Source organism: Rutilus rutilus (assembly GCF_951802725.1).
Source record: "Rutilus rutilus genome assembly, chromosome: 9".
NCBI classification, from domain to species: Eukaryota; Metazoa; Chordata; class Actinopteri; order Cypriniformes; family Leuciscidae; genus Rutilus; species Rutilus rutilus.
Genome location: NC_140223.1, coordinates 41,623,487 through 41,645,645, shown reverse-complemented (window position 1 = coordinate 41,645,645; position 22,159 = coordinate 41,623,487). Strand labels below are relative to the sequence as shown.

General features: G+C 40.1%; 1 protein-coding gene across 5 annotated transcripts in view; it reads left to right on the top strand.

Annotated features, from left to right (window-relative positions):
* Positions 1–22,159, top strand: part of LOC311296963 (NACHT, LRR and PYD domains-containing protein 1a allele 5) — a 34,397-nt gene that overhangs the window by 5,629 nt on the left and 6,609 nt on the right. Inside the window, exons 1-10 of one of the 5 annotated variants that reach the window (XM_084418996.1) lie at positions 2,630–2,674; positions 2,753–2,875; positions 3,644–3,675; positions 5,459–5,491; positions 6,495–6,563; positions 7,127–7,180; positions 7,270–7,313; positions 8,462–8,514; positions 10,391–10,608; positions 11,638–11,891. In XM_084418996.1, coding sequence (XP_084275122.1) covers positions 2,862–2,875; positions 3,644–3,675; positions 5,459–5,491; positions 6,495–6,563; positions 7,127–7,180; positions 7,270–7,313; positions 8,462–8,514; positions 10,391–10,608; positions 11,638–11,891 — 771 coding nt within the window. In that variant the 5' untranslated portion in view covers positions 2,630–2,674; positions 2,753–2,861. Of the gene's footprint in view, positions 1–2,629; positions 2,675–2,752; positions 2,876–3,643; positions 3,676–5,458; positions 5,492–6,494; positions 6,564–7,126; positions 7,181–7,269; positions 7,314–8,461; positions 8,515–10,390; positions 10,609–11,637; positions 11,892–22,159 lie in introns of those variants that run through there. The other 4 variants (XM_084418995.1, XM_084418994.1, XM_084418993.1 and 1 more) reach the window with 4 other exon arrangements.

Below are 22,159 nucleotides of genomic sequence, written 5' to 3'. Positions count from 1 at the left end.
GTTTAGTACTGTAACCAGCGTAAGTAAGAATGACTAAACCTCGTAACTCGAGTGGATCCTCAGACTGTCTGCAAAACCTCATAGGAGCAGCTCCACCCACCTAATCGTGAATGAAGTCTTGCACACATTTTGGAGACTGTCTTGATTAAGTAGTGTTTTCTATATTCAAAACATATGCGTAAGGCTAATGCTTTATGTATTCGAGGAGCGTAGAAGAGTGTCTTAGTCTGGGATCTAGTCACTGCCAATAAAGCCTGTTCATAACACTTCATCTTTTATAACACAAGCTTTTTGGCAAATATATTAAACGACAGTAATATCTGAGTGACCACATATAACCTTTGTAACCTGTAAGTTGATTTAATCTGAATTTAATGCGTCAGATGCAATTGTTCTAATGACGGACAAAACACAAATATCCGACATTCGCTGGTGAAAAACCTTGTAACTCCATTTGAGCTTCATATTGGGAAAATGTTAACACTATAACGACACATGCAAGTGTCAGACCCTTAAAGCCTAACCCCATACTAACTATGACAACAAGGTGTATTAAAAATAAAAAATGTCCTGAATAGAAGTGGTTCTACCCTAACCTGCAATTTTTTGCTGGTTTCAAAACACACCACGCTTGATATAACCTGCCATGTTTACATATCCTCGGATAAACTCCTGCGATCCAACAGTAAATGCCAGGACATTGCCTTGCGACTTACATCGGATGGATTGACAGCTGAGTGCAGGCTTTTCACTCACATTAGATCATGCGGTAACATCACATTTGCATTGGCATTTGCATTTGAATTCATGATTGGTTGACTGCCGTGCCAAATAAAAATCTTAAACAGAACGTTAAAATAACGTTATTAACCAGTTAATGGTAATTTCAAATAAGCGTGTCAGTTCAGAATATTTCAACTTGATTTCGTTTTTGTTTGTTCCTGTTAAAATTTCGTCAGTTTCCAGTTTTTGTTTTTGTTCCTTGAACCGGTCCGGAGCCCTGTATGGATCATTCAAGCATGAAAACCAGTTCTAGTAGAGCCCAAAAACAACGTCAAGAATTTGTAAAAGGTCCCCTTTAAACATTTTTTTTTACAACAATGCAATGGACATGGATTATTGGGACTTTGTTTATGGAGATGTCTTCTGTTAGTAGATGCAGTCATTATACTGTACACTCTTGGGCAAAAAAACAAAAATGGGCCAAGCACAAAATGGCTAAACACTAAGCTTTTAATTGTGTTAACCACAAATTATTGGTCTGTAAATTAGCAAATATTTTAAGCAAATGCACGACTTAAAATACATTTCTGTCTCAGAAAAGCATCAAAGACAGAATTAAGTTTTTGGCAGAATATGGGAAGTTGTGTATGGAGTAATGAATCACAATGAAACACGAGTTGCGTGGTGATGCTCCAGAGCGGCATCTGCACAAATCTGCAGAAAAATATGATAATAAATGCTTCTCTACCACAGTGAAAGCATTGAGGAAGAGGAGCCTTTTCAGCTGCTGCGTCACTGTGAAAAGTCATTTTAAGAATGGCTCACTTCACACAAAAGAAAAGTTGTTATCAATGTTATTTTTGCTCCTGCTCACACTGCAAAGACAAGCAAGAATTGGCTTGAGAACAAGTCCATCAGGTTCATGTTTTGGCCTGATCAGAGTCCAGATTTGAACCCTATAGTAAATATTTTGTCTCACGTTAAACTCAAACGAACTGGGAGACATTTTTTCACTGTGTTTCAACAGTTTGAAGCCATTAACATTGAGTGGAACAACACTAACTCTTCTTCCTGTAAAAAGCTGACTGCAAGTTTACCCACACGGCTTAAAATTTTAAGAAAACAAAGGGAAAGGATATTCCATGTTAAGTAACTTTATCTACACTATTTGTACAATTCTTGCTAATTTCCTGACCAGTGATTTGTGATTAAAATGGTTACCAATAAATATTTGTCAGTTTTTGGCTTGGTCCCTTCCCCCCTCCCCCCCAAAAGGCCCCCATCCTCTTGAAGGAAGCGAGCGCGGTCAGAAGCGCTGTCTTTAAAGACAGGATTTTAAGCTCAACTGACTCTTGGGGCTCAAAGAGAGCTCTCTGTAGACCTGAAAGGATGACAGAGAGGTCCCAGGAGGGGATGAGACGCGGACTGGGAGGATTTAACCTCCTGGCGCCTCTCAGGTTGTGCTTTTCTTGTGATCTGTCATCAATGGCACCGTGATATGCTGTGATGGCGGCAAAATACACCTTCAAGGTGGAGTTCCGGCTTGGCATCACCTAACACATCCACAATCTCAGGACTAGGCCAGAATGTTTCTCCGTTTCTCACAGAGCTTGTGAAGGGTCCGATTCAAGACACGAAGATCCAAGATTGGCCGTAACCCCCCGCTCTTCTTGGATACTATGAAGTACGGACTGTAAAATCCTGACTTCATCTCGGCCGGAGGGACAGGCTCTATTGTGTCCTTCGCCAGGAGGTCTGCAATCTCCACATGCAGGACAAGGATGTCCCTGACCCTGTCCTGTGTGCCACCGAGGTAAACATGATGCCACTGAACCTGGGGGGATGCCTGGTGAACTGAATGGGGGGGGGGATGTTAGTGCTGGGGCCCAACCCGGGAGAAGCACAGTGTCCCGGAGTAGAGGCAGTGATCATGGCTGTCAGATGAAGTCAGGTAACGACCACATCCAGAAACACATGGATGGAAAAACATCTTGAAAAAGATTCTGACCCACTGTGTTTGCTCTTTTAGGGAACTGCTCTTTTAGACAAAACACCAAGGGGTGAATGCTGCACTGTGTGCACTGCAAGCTGGATGCAAACACCGCTGGACTGTGCTTTCACACCGGCAGAAAGATCCCATGACAAGCTGCAGGCAAAGTAGCATTCAAATGGCTGTTTTGGGGGTGTTCTCCTGATAGCAATTAAAATTGCTGTTGCTTGCTCTTTGCTTAGAAATTGACTCTCCTTTTCATTAGAGGTGAATTGGTAAGAGCGATTACTGTGCAACTGCTCGGCTCCGAAGCAAAATATGAACAAAATGTGTAATGCTGGCCCTATTTACACTCGTATGTCGGGTAGATGTGACTCGGCATGCAAATCTCCCTGGCCAATGTTCATTGGCTCGTTTTGTTACCACTTGGAGGTGATTGGTCTCCCAGGCGAGACCCCATGACGTCAGTCTGACTTATCTGAATGGGAACTGGAGTTAAAACACAATATTCTAAAGACTTTCTCTGGCATATAAGGTCTATAGAGTGACTGTCATTGTTGCTCAGGTGTCATGTTACAGTCAGTCACACACTCGCTACATCAACAGTGTTTACATAACATTGCAACTAAATGGCTTGACGTGACTATAGTTTAGTCTATATATAGTTTTGTCATGTCACGTCATGCTTGTAATGTCTTCACAGAAACTGTTTGACCTTTCAGGACATCAGTGCGCTGGTGTGTACATTTCACAAATATGACATTAAGTTAAGCTCAATGTCCGAGCTAATTGTAAAGTCAAGATTGTAGCTTTCCACTGGTAGCAAAGTTACTGCTAAATTTTCTTTCTTTCTTTACCCCACTGCATTTCTTAAATATCCATGTTTATGAACTCTTTGATATTCACATATAGTTTAATTGTTCTTTTCAGGAATGGAGACGTTTCACCATCAGACCTGAAGGGTGAGTGAATGTGTTCAGCATCCCAACTCAAATCGGATTCATTTAATTAAGCTTGAACAGAGAGAAGGACATGGCCAGTAAACATGAGTGTGAAACAGTGTGAACATGTCTGCATAGCACGTTCTCCAGCAGAGGTCATCATAACCTTGCATACACACACACACTCCATCACCTATGCTGCTGTGTTCTTTTACTGTCATTCAGATTCTATTGTACTTTTAATTATTATTTTTTTTAAACAAGAGTGTTAATAATAGTTTTATTTTTTTCATATTTTCGTGTGGATTTATTTTGTGTTTTTGACATTTTTATAATATTTGATAATTTTTATATATATACAGTTTTTATTCATTTTATTTTTATTTTTAGTTATTTTAGTATATTAAGTTAAACTAAATGAAAATGTGAAATGTTGCAATTTCAGTTTGGTTAACGTTTATTTTATTTCAAGAAAAATGTTTGGTTTTAGTTTGCTAACAAGTGTGTGTTTATATTAGAGGCAACTTATTCAACTGGTTATAACCATAATTTGTTAGTGTTGATAGTAGCCTCCTAACTCTTCCTGTAATCCTTTCCAAATAACTATTACAAATAACTAAAAGTGAACTGGTGAAAGCGTGGCACTTTATCTGTTAGTGGTAGATAGGGTTTCCGAGGATAGTAAACACAGAGCGCCTGAATGAATCAGCGCTGTGAACGTGAAGTCGCTTTTATCTTCATTAAAATGACTTCACTTTATCTTTATGGATGAATGAATGAAGGTGATGTTGCTCACACATATAGACTGTATTCAGCTGAACTGGTTTAACCATTAGGGTTACTGTTTTTTTATTATTTGAATTAAATTATTTTACAAAGTTGTTATTTATCTTCATTCACCATATAACATATATAATTCAACAATCACATGTAGAGTTGAAGTTTTGACCTCAGAAGCAGCTCTATTTACAGGTCAAAACACTAAAAGTCAAAGTAACACAAGAGTCAGGAAGGCAAACCAAATGTGAGGAGTAGAGCTCAACGTGACACCAACAACAGGATCAACATCACACACACACACACACTAGGTGCTAACCGCAATAGTAAGAGGCGCGTTGTGGACCCGCACATTACTAACGCGCTCTTTAAATAACAAAAAAAATATATATATTGACTTTAGAGCAGGTTTTTGTCGATCAATGGCTCAGTCTATTTCTGTTCCTCAAAATAGCAACACGCCAACAATGCGCCAGAACACACTCCTTGTTTTCAGACCAGCAGCTCATGGGTGAACAGATGGGCGCAAATGCTTTTGCTATTTAAACAAAGTGGCTCGGGGCGTGAAAATGATAACCGCGTCGGGCTGAAACTAGCAAAACACACTCGCGTTGCGCTTGGCACTGCATTGCGCCGGGTGTAAGATAGGGCCCTTAGTGTGATTGCTGTTTGATTTCTATTTTTCTCTTTAACTTACCAGTCAGGGATCACTGGTGATCCCAGATTATTTTAGTTCAAAATATGTTTGAGCTTATATATCTCAATATTAATAACAGTCTGGTTAATTTTGAGTCTTGAACTAAAAAACTCTCAAGTGTTGGCTTTCTAAATGTGTGTTATGTTTCTATTCAGAATTACTTATGAGCAGTAACCTTTTTATTTTGGGCATTTCATGTATGCAGCACTTGCCAAAATTGGGGGTGATGGGGAAGGGGTTAAAAGTTCTCTTCTGAATGAGTGATTTGACCGATGTGAAGATTAAGACATTAGTTCATAAAGCTTATGTTCCTGTTCTCTGTTTAAACAGATCAGCCTGCGGAGAGTTCTCACAGCAGTTCAGGTATGTCAGCTCATTTAAAACTCAATTCTCACAATAATCAAAGAGTGCCATGTGAAGAATGAAAGGACTGTAAATATTCCTGTAAGTATTCCCTACATATGACAGAGTTCACAAATAAATGACTTTTTATTCCAGCATGTATGTTATGCAGAAACACACTACAAATACAGGAATCAGTGCATTGCAGGAACAAGTATACACACCTTTTGTGTTTACCTGGGTTTCTGCATAAATCAACTTAAGTCACATGACACAACAATTATACGTTTTGATATCATTGACTGTGCAAGGGTGGAAAAAAGATGTGAACCCGTGGGTTTTGTGTGTGACCCTCGTTCAGCAACAATAACCTCTACCAAACACTTCCTGGAATTGTGTTCAGAACTGGAGCAGAACTTTCAGACCAGCAGGGTTTTATTCTGCTCGCTTTGTTGTTTTTCATAATAAATACTGTAGTGTTATAGAAACCATATAGTTTGAAGCCATATAGTTATTTTTATCATGGTGGTGACAAGACGTGCTATTTCACCTGTGGTTACCATGATCTGTAAAACTCTTTCAGTGCCTCATTATTTTGTGATATCAACTCAGCTTGGTTAGACATATGGCTTTGGATTTCTAGCAACTTTAGGGTCCAAATTATTTGGTAAAAAAATTATTTTATACAAAATAAAAATGTTGAGTTCATTACATTTGTTTTACAGTAAACTTGAACTTCTCTAACATTTTGTACACGTACATTTTTTCATTAAGCATTTAAGTTCAGATCTATGTTTACAAAGTTTTTAACCAGGTTAAAGTAATAGAGTATTTTGCCGTCTACACACTCTCATGAGGATAACGCATGTGTGATTTGTATTTTGTTGTGCATCAGAAGAGCAGCTGTTAGTTAGAGTTCATTTATTCTTCTGCTGAACACAAGAAACAACACACCATATGAAGAGTGTGAGAGTTTTTCTCAAAGAAACATGTATGACACGACATTGTGCACGTGTGTGTTCAGATGATACGTCAGCTGAGGAGAGCTCAGAGGAAGAGGAGGCCCATGAAGAGGAAGAGGAAGGAGATTCAGGTTGAGATTTGCTCTCTTTACATAATCTTCTTAAAACATAAATAATGCACACTATATGAACAAAAGTATTGGGACACACCGCTTAATTCTTTCAGTATTGGCACAGGCGATTAAAATCAAGCACCTAGTCATGCTTGCTTACAGACATTTGTGAAAGGGTCGTTCTGAAGAGCTCAACTGGAGCTGGAAAGCCTTCCCATTATAACTGCAAAGAGGGGCCGACTCCGTATTAATGTCTATGTGTTTCAAATGAGATGTGATTACAGTCCCGGCTGGTGTACTGGGCAGGTCTCCTGATACTGTATGTAAACAGTAGTGCAAACTGCTTTCCTGAGTGCCTTGCTATTTTAAAGCAGATGAAGTGCACTAAAAACAGTACTAAAGCCTAATATATAGCAATAAATAATCACAGTAATGGACACCAAGAGGTTTTATTGTAATGACTTTGTTTTATTGCAAGATAAAAATTAAATGTGAAGCTTTCAGGGCTCTTATAAACGGTCCAGTTTTTCACACCTCGAGTGAAAGATCAATCTGAATGATGGAATATCGTGCTTTTTCAGACTCCAACACGAGATCCAGTGCAGAGAAGCCCAGCGGTAATGATACTCCTCTCGGTATGTTTCAGATGTGTACAGCGTGAGCTGATGTCGTGCGTGTGTTGAGTCAGTCATATAGTGTTTTTTTTTCTCCCATAATGCCTCAGATGAGCAGCTTCAGCCGTGCTGTGAGAAGTGCAGAGCTCTAAAGGTCAGTCTGTCTCTGAACACTGATAACATCAAACCAACATTCGTAGCTTAAAGGATCAGTTCACTTCAGAAGTAAAACTTCCTGATCATTCACTCTCCTCCACGTCATCCAAGATGTTCATGTCTTTCTTTCTTCAGTGGAAAAGAAATGAAGGTTTTTGAGGAAAACATTCCAGGATGTTTCTCCATATAGTGTCTTCAATGGGGTCCAACGGGTCGAAGGTCCAGATGGGAGTTTCAGTGCAGCTTCAAAGTCTCGACACGATCCAGCCGAGGAATAAGAGTCTTATCTAGACAAACCAGCCGACATTTTATAACAAAGTAAACATTTATATACTTTTAACCACAAATGCTGGTCTTGCACAAGCTGTGATGTAAGACAACTATTGGCGGACGATTTTGAAGTTGGAGTTTTTTGCCCTACCCAAACTTTTTGAACCGAAACACGCGTGACCTTTCAGTGTGATTGTGTAATGTGTGGCACATCACAGCTTGTGCAAGACCAGCATTTGTGGTTAAAAGTATATAAATGTTTATTTAGTTCTAAAATGTCGGCTGGTTTGTCTAGATAAGACTCTTACTCCTCGGCTGGATCGTGTCGAGACTTTGAAGCTGCACTGAAACTCACATCTGGACCTTCGACCCGTTGGACCCCATTGAAGACACTATATGGAGAACAATCCTGGAGTGTTTTCCTCAAAAACCTTCATTTCTTTTCCACTGAAGAAAGAAAGACATGAACATCTTGGATGACGTGTGGGAGAGTAAATTATCAGGAAAATTTGTATTCTGAAGTGAACTGATCCTTTAATGGGGTTTTACAAAACAGCTGCTTCACTGCATAGTAAACAATCAATTATTGAGAAGTGCATATCTGTATATATCAGCATTCATGACCTATAATCACATGAAACATTTTGAAATCCAATTCAAGCACATTATTTCGCCAACCATTTTAAATGTAGAAAATAAATGTATATTTATATGTATAATAAATCAGTGTTTATTTATACATCTGGAGCAATTTAATCTCCTATATATACACACAAAATGACTGTAGGTTAAGCTTTCAAAACTGTCAGTTTGATTGACAGATTAACCACTGGTGATGAATTTAATGCCGACATGCAACTGTTTTTCCCCTCACAGAATCCCAAATATGAGCTCGTCTCCCCCAGGAAACTGTCCAAAGAACGGCTCCTGTAAGTTCCTCTGTTCCAGATTTACTCAGTGTTGTTGCAGTACGGCGATCAGTCACATCTGACTCAGAAGTCACGTCTCCTTTTTCTAAATGACCAGTGCTGAACTTGAACCCGGCCAGGTTTATAAGAATCCGGGATAATGTGAGAGTGGTCAGATGTGTCATTTGTTTTGTCTCTATTCCCCAGTGAATAACACACGAAGAAAAGCCAAGTTTCTTAGAGCAACATGTGAACACTTCCATTCAAAAGTTTGCGGTCGATAAGATTTATTAATGTTTTTGAAAGAATTTAATGCATCTTTGCTGAATAAAAGTATTAATTTCTTCAAAAAAAACAAACATACAATCTTACTGACCCCAAACTTCTGAATAGTACTGTGTGTGTAAACAGAAAAAAAGCATTTATACCAGTACTGAAAGGTGAAATGTTAAACCTTTTTAGTGCCGTTAATCACGATTAATCACATCCAAAATAAAAGTTTGTTTACATAATATATGTGTGTGTGTGTACTGTGTATAATTATTTTGTATATATAAATACACACACATATGCATGTATATATTTATGAAAAATGTAAATTTATGTATAAAATATTTATATTTAATAATATAAATATAAATATATACACAGTATATACATGCAAATTTTTCTTAAAATATGTGTATTTATTTATACAAAATAATGAAACAGTACACACACATATATTATGTAAACACTCTCCCAGTGATGTTCCTGTTGTTCTCCCAGTGATGTTCATGTTGTTCTCCCAGTGATGTTCCTGTTGTTCTCTCAGTGATGTTCCTGTTGTTCTCCCAGTGATGTTCCTGTTGTTCTCCCAGTGATGTTCATGTTGTTCTCCCAGTGATGTTCCTGTTGTTCTCCCAGTGATGTTCCTGTTGTTCTCCCAGTGATGTTCCTGTTGTTCTCTCAGTGATGTTCCTGTTGTTCTCCCAGTGATGTTCCTGTTGTTCTCTCAGTGATGTTCCTGTTGTTCTCCCAGTGATGTTCCTGTTGTTCTCCCAGTGATGTTCCTGTTGTTCTCCCAGTGATGTTCCTGTTGTTCTCCCAGTGATGTTCCTGTTGTTCTCCCAGTGATGTTCCTGTTGTTCTCTCAGTGATGTTCCTGTTGTTCTCCCAGTGATGTTCCTGTTGTTCTCTCAGTGATGTTCCTGTTGTTCTCCCAGTGATGTTCCTGTTGTTCTCCCAGTGATGTTCCTGTTGTTCTCCCAGTGATGTTCCTGTTGTTCTCTCAGTGATGTTCCTGTTGTTCTCCCAGTGATGTTCCTGTTGTTCTCCCAGTGATGTTCCTGTTGTTCTCTCAGTGATGTTCCTGTTGTTCTCCCAGTGATGTTCCTGTTGTTCTCTCAGTGATGTTCCTGTTGTTCTCCCAGTGATGTTCCTGTTGTTCTCCCAGTGATGTTCCTGTTGTTCTCCCAGTGATGTTCCTGTTGTTCTCTCAGTGATGTTCCTGTTGTTCTCCCAGTGATGTTCCTGTTGTTCTCTCAGTGATGTTCCTGTTGTTCTCCCAGTGATGTTCCTGTTGTTCTCCCAGTGATGTTCCTGTTGTTCTCCCAGTGATGTTCCTGTTGTTCTCTCAGTGATGTTCCTGTTGTTCTCCCAGTGATGTTCCTGTTGTTCTCTCAGTGATGTTCCTGTTGTTCTCCCAGTGATGTTCCTGTTGTTCTCCCAGTGATGTTCCTGTTGTTCTCCCAGTGATGTTCCTGTTGTTCTCTCAGTGATGTTCCTGTTGTTCTCCCAGTGATGTTCATGTTGTTCTCCCAGTGATGTTCCTGTTGTTCTCCCAGTGATGTTCCTGTTGTTCTCCCAGTGATGTTCCTGTTGTTCTCCCAGTGATGTTCCTGTTGTTCTGCTGTAGGCTAAAGCTGGATGCTGAGGGTGTGTATGAGTGTTCAGACACTGGGCTGGTGTTCGAGGTCTCCCAGCGCGTCAACATCACATACTGCGTTCTCTCCTGGAGCAAGTTTAGCACATACTTGACCGGATCATGGAAATTTGCTGGACCCATTTTTGATGTGGAATGTGATCCATCCATTCTCAAATCCGTCCAGTTCCCACACTCACTGTGTCTGGCAGGTACAGAGATATCAAGCCTATTTATATAGCCTATTTTATATATATATATATATATATATATATATATATACTGTATATATAAGAAGAGTTTAGATGCAAAAGCCTCTAAGTGCCATCTGAAAGTTTCTTCTAGAATGATCATTTTTATCAAGCTGGTATATTTATGTTCAGTTATTTCACTTAAATGGCAATGAAAATTACCTATGAATTGCCATGTAAGTGAAATTACTGAACTTAAATATACAAGCTTGATAAAAATGGCACTTAGAGGCTTTTGCATCTGAACTCTTCATATATATATATATATGTGTGTGTGTGTATAGTGAAAAATAATTGCTAGTGAATTAAATTCTGCTGCTGTCAATATCAAATCAAATGAACTTTTATTTATATAGCACAATAAAAGCAACAGTAGTTGGCCATTGTGCTGTACAACAGGATAAATGATAAAGGGAGTCACTCACCAAACCATTCAACATAAAAAAATCAAGGACAGTTGTAAGCCTGTGGAAAGAGGCAGGTTTTAAGGATAGAGGAAGACTATTCCACAATTTTGGACCAACATCAGACATTATTGATCTAGCAGAGTTATTTAATTTCTTAAAGGTCAGAGAGAGATTTTGTAGCTAATAGGTTCATGGCTTTAAAAACAGAAAGCAGGATTTTAAAATCAATTCTGTAACAAACCGGCAGCCAGTGCAACGAATGTAGTGTTGGGAAAATATAATTACATTTCCTTGTAAGCATAATAATAAGCAATTATTCAGCTCAATTCTGTTCACGTTTGTTTCTCATCTGATAGTGTCAGTACAGGTAGTGTTCACAACAAACTCCCAACTTCATCAGGCGACAGAATGGAGAAAGAAACCGTGGGAGGATCTGTTCTATGAGAGAAAATATAGTTTTCTCATAAGTTTAGCAGTAGGACTTTCGGTTTTGTAAGTGCTCTTTGAATGGTTTTGACATGATGGAAAAATGTTTGTCACCATTCTCACCATGTCTTCCTGTTTATGCGTCCGTCGCTCTCAGCAGATAAAGACAACGAGGTGAAGTTCAGCGTGCTCCACGTGAAGAACAGCCGTGGTCAGATCGAGCCCTCGGCCGATCACTCCGGGAGTCACGTCAAATGGACCGTGTCTTCGCTGTCACCCGTGGGTCCCATTGTTCAGACGTCTAAGTCAGCAGAGCATCATGGGGTCGTGCAGGTGTTCAAAGAGGTGGGCCATGAAAACTCCTTCTCCTTCAGAGTTTACCTGGCTGGGAACAACTGCTCTGACATCAAGGTGAGGAAACCAAAGGGCTTCTGCTTTCACAAAACTATGACGAGTCCAACGCTGTTTACAGAGCATGGCTGACTGGCCGTATTCTCGGTAACCCTGCGATGTAAGCTTTTGGTAATTGCTATATTTAGATGTGATTTTAGGCTTAAACTAGAGCAAGGCAGCGCCGTGCACAGAGACTAGTGGCAGTCAGTGGGAGTGATGACGTCATCGTGACATCACACCAGTTTCACTTCTGCATCTCTGCCACTCTGTGGTGCTTGGCTGAAGCGGGTGGCTTTGTGTTCATGTGTAATAGTTTCATCATCTGATAAATAATCCCTGCCCGGATTTCAGCATCGCGCTTTCAGTTTTCACAGTATCTGACACTTCCCATGACTACAATGTAGAGCTTGAATGAAACTCATGGAACGTCTTTTATAAATTATTTAAATATGAGGGAAGAACAAAACACTAAACTTAAGGCCAAAAAAGTTATTTTCCTATGCACAAATGCCTTGAATGCAAAGTTCTCTCTTGTTTTTGCTTGTCTTCAGAATTTCTTTGATTGACAGTCTGGCCAAAAATGATGTCCACTTAATTTGACAATTAAAGCAGTTGACTCCAAGCATAACTACGCAATATTGTTACAAAATATTGAAGACATTTTAATTATAAATGAATGAAGAGTTAAGGGGCTCTATCTTGCACCCAGCGCAATTGACTTTGTACACTGACCCATGTATCATTCCTATTCTGCACCCGACACACAGCGGACTTTTCCCTCCACAGACGCACCTCTGTAAATTAGGGAATGAACTTGCGCTCCCGGGGGCGGTTCAGGGAAAAGAGGAGGCGTGTTCCGGCGCAAACGTTCCCTGGTGCTATTTTGCAGTTTCAGAAAACAATTCCGCCACAGACCAGGAGAAACCTCGTCTAAAGTCAGTGGCGCGTTATTCAGATGCTATTTTAAGGGCGCATGCTTGGCCATAATCAATGTAGCGTGTGCACAACACACACACACTTTGCTTATCTCATCTACACAGAAGCAGCAGTTCTCATATTTGCAAACAATACATAATTACAAGGAAAAATATTACCACACGAGGGAAATCATTGTGGTGTCCATAAAGATGTGAAAAAATAGGCATAAATCTAACTTACACATTTACCCAAATTATTATACGCCTGTTTAAGCGAAGCTAATTTGGGTGTGTTTCTCCATCCCCAATGTCACTTCTCTGTGTTTTACGGCCCTGACGAGAACGTCGGTCTCCTCGGCTGTGAACCGCTCCTGGCAAATCCGCTGTTATAATAGCAATCCGCCATGGAACAAGCACGCCTGCTCTTAAAGGGAATGTGAGATGACGCTCTGATTGGTTTATTTCACGTTACGCCCAAACCACACCTATGAGTAATGAAGCTACTTCAGACCAACACATTTTAGATTTGCTTGTGAGACCCGCCCACAAAGTTACTTGCGTTTCGCGCTTGATACTTGCGTTTCAGATCGTTAAAATAGGGCCCAAGATGTCAATTTTCCTAGGCTGGACATCACTTTTGGCAACTACTGTATATCATTTATGATCTGTCCAAACAATGTCACTTCCCAAGTGTCACAATTTAAGGAATGCTCATTTTTTATAGGTAGAAAACATCTCAAGTTGTGAGTGCAACCGAGAAAGGGAACGAAACGCTGCATCTTGGTGTTCATGCTATGGGGTGCCAGTGTCTGAAGCACATGCAAACACATGCCAGTGTTCATTGGCTGACAGAGTGCCCATGAATATTAAAGGGATACTTCAGGATTTAGCATTAAGCTTTGTATTAGTAGAAAACCTGTAGTATTTTCGAATTACCATGCTTTCCACCCTCATATCCCCCTGAGACAAGAGATTTATGTATTTTTTGTCTGGAAAAAATCCTCCGGTGACGCAAAAATCGTCATTTTGCGTCATCGGAGGATTTTCTGGCCAGAGGCTAAAGACTACAGCCAGTAGATGGCGTTGTTCCGCATGTTTTCAGCCCGCCCATACAGGGTGGGATCTCACTCACAGAATGTACACAGTGTCAGCTGTCTTTCTTTGGAAGCTAAGCTAGCAGGCTCTTGTTCTGTGGAGAAAGCTGAATATTTGAATCGTTCAAAATGTCCGGGATTCAGCTTTTGCTTTCTGCGGTCGCCATTCCTTGTTCACATGCACACCTTTCAGTCTAACTGAATTCATTCTGATTGGTGAATCTGAATGTAGTGTTTACATGAACGCTAAACAAGTGATCGGTTGATGTGCGTTTTACCATTGCTAAGAAAAATTCCCGCTCCTCCGTGAGAGATGGGAGACCCGGCGCGTCTCAGTAATGACACCACCGGCCTCGCGCCGTTCTCCCGCGGCCGTCAGCCTCGTCCTGCTCACCACAGTAAACATGATGAATGGCGACTGTAGAACGCAAAAGCCGAATCCCGGACATTTTGGACGATCTCTAAATCCCTCGCAAACTCATCACGTAGGCTAGCTTTGTTGTTTTCATCTACGCACTCTTACCGGTAGGCGTGGCCTCCTAAGGCAGCGAAGCAAGTGCATTCTGGGAGTTGTTGTCTTTCATCCACATAAGCCAAAAATACTTTTTCTGGCTTTTCTCAGTCTAGAAAGCTCCAAATTCAAAAATTTCTTCACATTTCTTCTACTTAAATGACCTATTTTAAATACACATTCATCTTCCCAGAGGTGAAGTACCCCTTTAAAGGATGCCTAAGTCACACGGTATACACTCTTTTGTTTGAAGGAGAATGCGCTGAACGAGAGACAGCATCTCATTCCCCTTCTCAGGGAACAGGGTTGCATTTGCAACCTGAGACATTCCCTTTCAAAGTGGAAATCTGACTTTGCGTCTTGATGTTGACGCTTTGGGGAATGCAATACCCACTATGCCACGCTGAAGGAAATTCCTGGCTTACTAGGCTGTATGCATGCACAAACAGAGTGGGCATAGCACTTAAATGACTACGGATCCAACACAGAGTCAGGAATAGCATCCTGTGCGACTTATGCAAGAGATGCACAGTGGCCCTGCTCCCTAAATCCAGTAACCACAAGTCAAGTCACCTTTATATATATATATAGCGCTTTTTACAATACAGGGGTGCGTTTCCCGAACAACGCTGTAACTCGCTGCTTAACTACTATAGTACGATGCATCGTTGAAGAAATCAACTAGCTAGTCACGACTAGCTGTTTCACGAAACTGTATTGTCGCAAAGTGGTCGTTCAACCACATTGGTTTATGACGTCACGCACGTGGTGGAGTAATAACTTCTTTTAATGAAACTGTTTGAGATCAAATTAACACTAGATGTTTTGCTATAAATTACAGACATGACATCTGAGGACTATTTCTCATCTTTCTCAGTTATTTTGCTTTATTTCCAGATTCAGTCATAGACTCGTTCTTACACACTAGAGCACGTTCACACATGCGCACTCTTCAAAAACGACACTTTAAATCTCTTGACAAACTAAAAGACGTAAATTACATTTGTATGTATTCTAAATAAAAGACACGGGTTGCACTGAATGTCCGCTTGCTTATTTTGCTCAAGATAAGGATTTATTAAGTCCACATGTCATACAAACTAGAAACTCTGCTTCTAACCACAGGTCGAGATCTGTCGTTCCAATTACACAACTCTGCGATGCTGTTTGCGAATGTTCGTTAGAACGATGGTTTCGGGAAACATCGACTCGTTGAACTGCTGATAATGACGGAACTCGCGAACATAGTTGGCTAACGATGCTTTTAGGAAACGCACCCCTGATTGATTCAAAGCAGCTTTACAGAGATAACAGGAAAATAATGTAACAAAGTTTATTTCTTGAAGAAAATAGTGTCACAGTCCAGCTTAAGTAAGTTCAGTTATGGTTCATTTTTGTTGTAAAAAAGTAATTAATTTAGTTCACTTATATATATATATATATATATATATGTGACCAGTCACGGAAAGTAGGGACACAAGTCGGTTCTGGGGCATTTTGAGTTATTCACATATTCTGAAAGTGTAGTATTCAAGCTTTCCAACGATGTGTAACACATGGAAATCTGATAATATTTGGAGAAGTTGTGGCCATTTGAAGGTAGGCACTCCAAAAAACTGAAATGGTAGAAATCTGCTTCTAAAGATTGGCAAGTTCTCGCCCTTCTGGGAATGACAATAGGGCTCATTTACATCTCATTTAGATAAGTCATACCCCCTGTAAAGCTCCCCCGTCTCCCCCTCCCCCCTGAATGTACCAATTCTACAAATTCTCTAAATAAAACATCTCCAGTTAACTGGCAGAGCATTCATTTCGTTCGTTTTTTAAATAAGATACTAGCGCTGAAATGTGTTTTTTTTAATCAAGTGATCAAAGTGCTCGTTGCCGCTGCGATCAGTGGCGCAGATACAATGTTTACTCGTGTGGCTCGCGCACTGTCTTCACTCGACGCGCGCTTCAATCCGTTGCGTTGCGGATACTCTCTATTCGTTCTGTTGAAATAACAAAATAATTCAAACGTTTGCGTGCTTGATATACAACCACTGATGAACATAATCGTTTTGATGAGAGAAAAAAAACTGTACGAGAAAAGAAAAAAAAAACCTATACAAGGGCGGATTCGAACTCTCAACCTCTGACACGGCTGGCGAAAGCTCTACCACTGTACCATTCATATACACATTAATTCATTAAACGACAAATTAAACCCCATGTAACCTACTATTTAAATCGATTGCTGGACATCGTAATGTTATTGGCGTCCATCTTCATTGAATTTTGAAATCAGATAGAGCCGGCCAGAGCGCTGCATAATAAGTAGCCACGCCGGCTTATTCAGTATGGAAATACACACTGACAATGACACGCCCCTACTGCGTGCTAGAATCTCCGAAAAACAAGCCTATTTCAACATCAAAATGTACGCTTTTAAACATACCAATACTGCTATCTCAAACATGGAGAGGCTTCTTCGTGATCTCAACTAACAGATTCTGCAAAAAAACGAAAATCACCAATTTTGAAAAAAACCCGCTTCTTTCTCATTTTGCTCGAAAGTTGTGCTGCCGACTTGTGTCCCTGGTTTCCGTGACGGCTCACATATATAGCCACTCTGGAGAAAACCGTGATATCATCGTCCATCTCAGTTCAGTTCTCGTATAATGGTGTCAATGCAGGCAGATATTGTTGAATATTAAATGTCCCCAACTAAGCAAGCCAAAAGCCAAAGGCAAAAAAGGCGACAGTGGCGAGGAACCAAAACTCCATCAGGTGACAGAATGGAGAAAATTTACCTTGGGAGAACCCAGGCTCAGTCGCTCAGTTCTCTTCTGGCCAACGAACAAACAGTGTATGCTTATGATTCAGGAGCATTACAGGTCAGAAGTCAGATCAGTACCAGAAAATTCAGAATATTATCCAGTTCCATCTGGTTTAAGATCAGAGTCATCACGCCGGTATGGGCAGGTTTGTTGAGGATCAGTGCCGATGGCTGTCGTGTCGATGAGGCCTTCGATGAGAGTCTAGTTGACACGATCTCAGCTGACACTTCAGGGATGCGTTGTGGGTCTAGGCGCAGGTCCAAAAGGAGGTGATTACCTCTACTTTTCCATCAATCTCACTAAGAAGCTCCCTTATCTGCATATGCCAACCCTAAGGAGGTACTCGTCTAAACGGGAAGCTTTTATCCCTAATTAAAATTCCAAATAAATAAGGGCAGAAAAGATAAAAGAGAAGATATTTTCACTATTTTCTTCATTAGCTCTACCCTGAGAAAGAGTTCAGGATGACAACAGTGGTCCATCTGTCCCGCCAGTCCACTCTCCAGTCAGGTGGAGGGGGTGGGATGTCCTCGGATACACAACCGTACTCCAACACGCCAACTGAAAAGTTTCTTGCCGAATATGAGAATGCGCCAGCATGCACTACATAATGAACGTAATAGTGAGACGGGCGACAGAGAGAGTGGACTCCTCTAGCTCAACACCTCCAGCTATGCTGCAGGAATGGCCTGATGAAAGCGAGGGTTGCATCATCTCACCACGACCAACACATTCTCCATTCTCTGAACAACAGCATTGCTCTGGACCAGATAAGATAGCAGATCACATCATCTCACAGCGACTCACGCTGTTAAGGTTAGTCATTATGTTATGCACACTGGTGCATTCGCTGTCAACGCTAGTCCAAACTCTGTGCCTAAGCTCTTGCAAAGCATAATTAAGCATGGTTCTCGTAGAGAAGTGAGCAAGCAATCTGTGTCTGCTCTACTCTCCAAGCCTATTAAACTGGAGAGCGTGATAGAGCTGTGTGCATCTCTGTCCACCTCTTTAACCTCTCCATAGGAGAACTCCCGCAGGTCCATGAAGGCGTAAGCTCGGTTGGGGGAGCCTAGAGCAAGAGAGAAATGTTTCCTCTCTCTCTGCTAAATATTACTCCTTCAACTCTCACGATCCCCAGAGTAGGATATATGTCCTGAAAGCTGCTGACTGAGACCCTGAGCTCTGTAATCTTCTCCATGACCACTTTACCGGCAGACTGAAAGGCCAGAGTGTGAGATCAGAGCATTAAGGAGAACATTTTTATCTTTCTCCTTATCACAGATGCATCTCCCCGGCAACTATAGCAAGCAACTCTTAAAGGATTAGTTCACTTTCAAAAAAATTGTTGCTGATAATTTACTCACCCCGATGTCATCCGAGATATCCATGTCTTTCTTTCTTCAGTCGAAAAGGAATGAAGGTTTTTGAGGAAAACATTCCAGGATTTTTCTGCACAGAATGGACTTCAATGGCATCTTTTCTTTTCGACTGAAGATAGAAAGACATCGGATGACATCGGGGTGAGTAAATTATCAGCAAAACATTTTTTGAAAGTGAACTATAATCCTTTGAACCGGGGCATCCTCACAAATCACTGCTCGCATAGCCTCTCTACACGCGTATAGTTTGACTACATGGGAGACACTATACGAGCTGCATACAGATTCCTTCATGATCTCGACACCTCAATTTGGAGATCTAGGAGGATTAAAAAGGCTTGTATGCAGGACAGCGGAGGAGGCGGATTATAAATCACACCCGCCTCAACTCTCTCTCCGTATCCAATTCCTCAAAACTAGACACGCCATGTTATAATGCTCTCCGCCAGGTCGGAAGTGCCCACAGAGCGGCTCCCTCAAACAACATGAGAGCAATGGTGTTTGCTAATTCTCCCAATCCAAGTTAGAGATTTCTTAGAGCAAGCTTCCGAAAACAAAAAATGGGATTTGAGAGCAATGGAGCTATCAGGAGAAGTCAAGAAGGGGAAAAACTCCCATCAGACTCCTCCGCTCCACCTACTCAGCTGTGGGACCCGAGCCATGAGGTGCAGACGCTCGACTCTCATCTTTCAGGAGAGAATCAAGCATGGCTGGAGATTATCACAGTGAATGCATTCAGCTCCCTCGAGAGAAGAACACGTTCCTTGCAAATGCTTGCGTCTCATCGCTATAAGAAAGTCAAGCAAGAACAGAGCTTCGTTTTGCAAATGCATTGCCATGAGTGCCTCCAACTCCCTCGAGAGACAAAAGTGCTCAGTGCAAACGCTAGATTTATCCCCCAAGAGAGAATCAGGCAGGAACAAAAGCTTGAATGCATCACAATGAGCACAACAGATTCTCATCTTACATGCGCATACAAACAAAACCGGCACATGAAAGAAAGTTCAGTTCGGTGCCTGCACACTGGTCATTTCAGTTGAATAGTTATTGTGTTTATCTTTAATAATGTTTGAACTTGATATGAGTTAGGATGGTAGTTTTTGTTGTGGAATAAATTGGAATTGAGAATTGTGAAACGTCACAGGTATCTAACATTTGGTTGATCACAATACAAGGTTACATGGGTAAAAAAACAATGAAAACAATAACTATTTTATTCTATTTATTTATTTTTGTGTCAGGACAAGTGGAAATTTTGGCAGGGTAAGTTAACGGGAAAAACCCCCCATTAGTGTTGAGCCCAGATGTTTCTGTAAAAGCTATTACAAAAAAAGCTATTGCTATTGCTGATTCTGAGGTCAAGAACACATTTCATATTAAAGGTTTATTTAACATACCCTGCTCATGGAAAATGTCATCTTTACAGTAAAATCTGTGAGCTGCACTTGATGATAAATATCACACCAAAAAAAAGGACTCAAATGACTGTTTTTGGACAGAAGAAATTACAGCACCTGACTCAGAGCTAAATTTCCAGGTTAGGTACTCACCAATGTGGCCCAGGCCAAAACTTTTGAATGGACTTGATGTTCCTGAAATGCTGACTAAATGTCATTAATTAACATTCCCTGATGGGGTTTCTCTCTGTCTTCTGCTGTGGTTTCAATCATCACATTCACACGTGAAACAACTTCCTGTGGTCTGTGCACCCACAGAGCGCTTTCAGTTTCAGTCAGTCAAAAGAGCTTGGCTTGACCTTCAAGGAAAAGTTCAGCAAGAACTGAAAAATCATATAGTCATTTACAGGACTCACCCGAATGAATATGACTTTCTTTCTTCTAAGAATATCCAGGTGTCCTGGCCTGTTGATTTGATGAAAGCAAATGGGGACTGGGTCAGTCAAGCTCAACATCACGAAAAAAAAAAGCTTCATAAAGTATTATGAAAAGTTACTTTACTTTAATTTTGTTCTGATTTTAGAGGCCTTTCCCACAAAATATAATAATCAAAAGGGATGTCCGGCCTATGAAAATTCAATAGCATATTGCATAGTTATGCTTTGAGTAAATAGTTTTTTTTTTTTGTGTGTGTGTGTGTGTGTGTGTGTGATAATGAAATTAAACATACCCCCCACCCCTAAAAAAAAAAGAAAGAAAATTGTCCACACTTTCATACAAAGAAATTATGAAGTCTTGCAAAAACAAGAGAGAACCAATTAAATGCTGGTAACACTTTACAATAAGGTTCATTAGTTAACAGTAGTTAACTACATTAGTTAACATGAATTAAGAATGAAAAATGCTCCTACAGCATTTATTAATCTTCAACTTCAATTTCAACATTTACTAATGCATTATTAAAATCAAAGGTTGTATTTGTTAACATTAGTTAATGCACTGTGAACTAACATGAACAGTGAACAGCTGGGTTTATATTTACTAACATTAACAAAGATTAATAAATACAGTAACACATGTATTGCTCATTGTTAGTTCGTGTTAGTTAATACATTAACTAATGTTAACTAATTAACCTTATTAATTAATGTATAACTGATTGTGTACAGTATGCTTTTTCTTGTGAGCATTTAGTTTTTCTATGCATTTTTATTTTTGCATAGTAAAATAAATCCTGTATCTGCAGTTAACCCTTTTTTGCCAAATAATTAAGTCAGATAAATACCTTAAACTAGTTAAGTGTTTTGTTCTTCCCTAATGTTTAAATTATTTAAAAAATTCTCCTCATATTTGGATGGTTTAATCAAACTTGTAGGGTCTTTAAAAACAGGTATCCCCTCCAGACATCACTTTTGGCCTGACACAAAGAATAAAAAAGCGATATGACCGCATTCCTAGTCAGATGGATGAGTGTAAACACTTATTTGTACTAATAGTAAAAGCTTAATCACTCGGTTGAGATCCACTCAGATGGCAGAGCGCATCGTTTCTGTCCGATTAAAAACACTTCTTCAAACATTCATTTGTCAAGATCACTCTTTTTCTCTTAAAAAATATTCTAAAAGTAATGGAAAATAACATATATCGCAATATTTTAATTGTATTTTTGATTTACATTATCTTGGCTGGAACGTTCGATTGGTATCTCATGAACAGTGCTCAAATGGTTCCAGTCTTTCTCATCCAACAGAAGTGTTTCTGTTAGGTTAGGTACTCACCTCAATTGTGGGGTACCCCAGGGGTCGATTCTGGCACCCCTACTATTCCCATTGTACACGCTACCCCCAGGATCAATTATGAGTAGATTTCATAAAGATAACTCTGCATATAAGAGATTACAAGACTGTCTTCGCAAACTCAAGCTGTGGCTCACTAACAATTTCATGTTGCTTAATGATGATAAAACCCAAATTATCCAATTCGGTCCAAATACACCTTACCTCCGGCGTTAAAAACGTAGGATTTTATCTCGACGGTATTCTCAAATTGATCAAACAAATCGATGCCACAGTCAACGCCAGTTTTTACCACCTATAGTTAGCCAAAGTCAGACCATTTTTAAACAGGGATAGCTTTGAAACAGTCATTCACGCTTTTATTTCAACACGA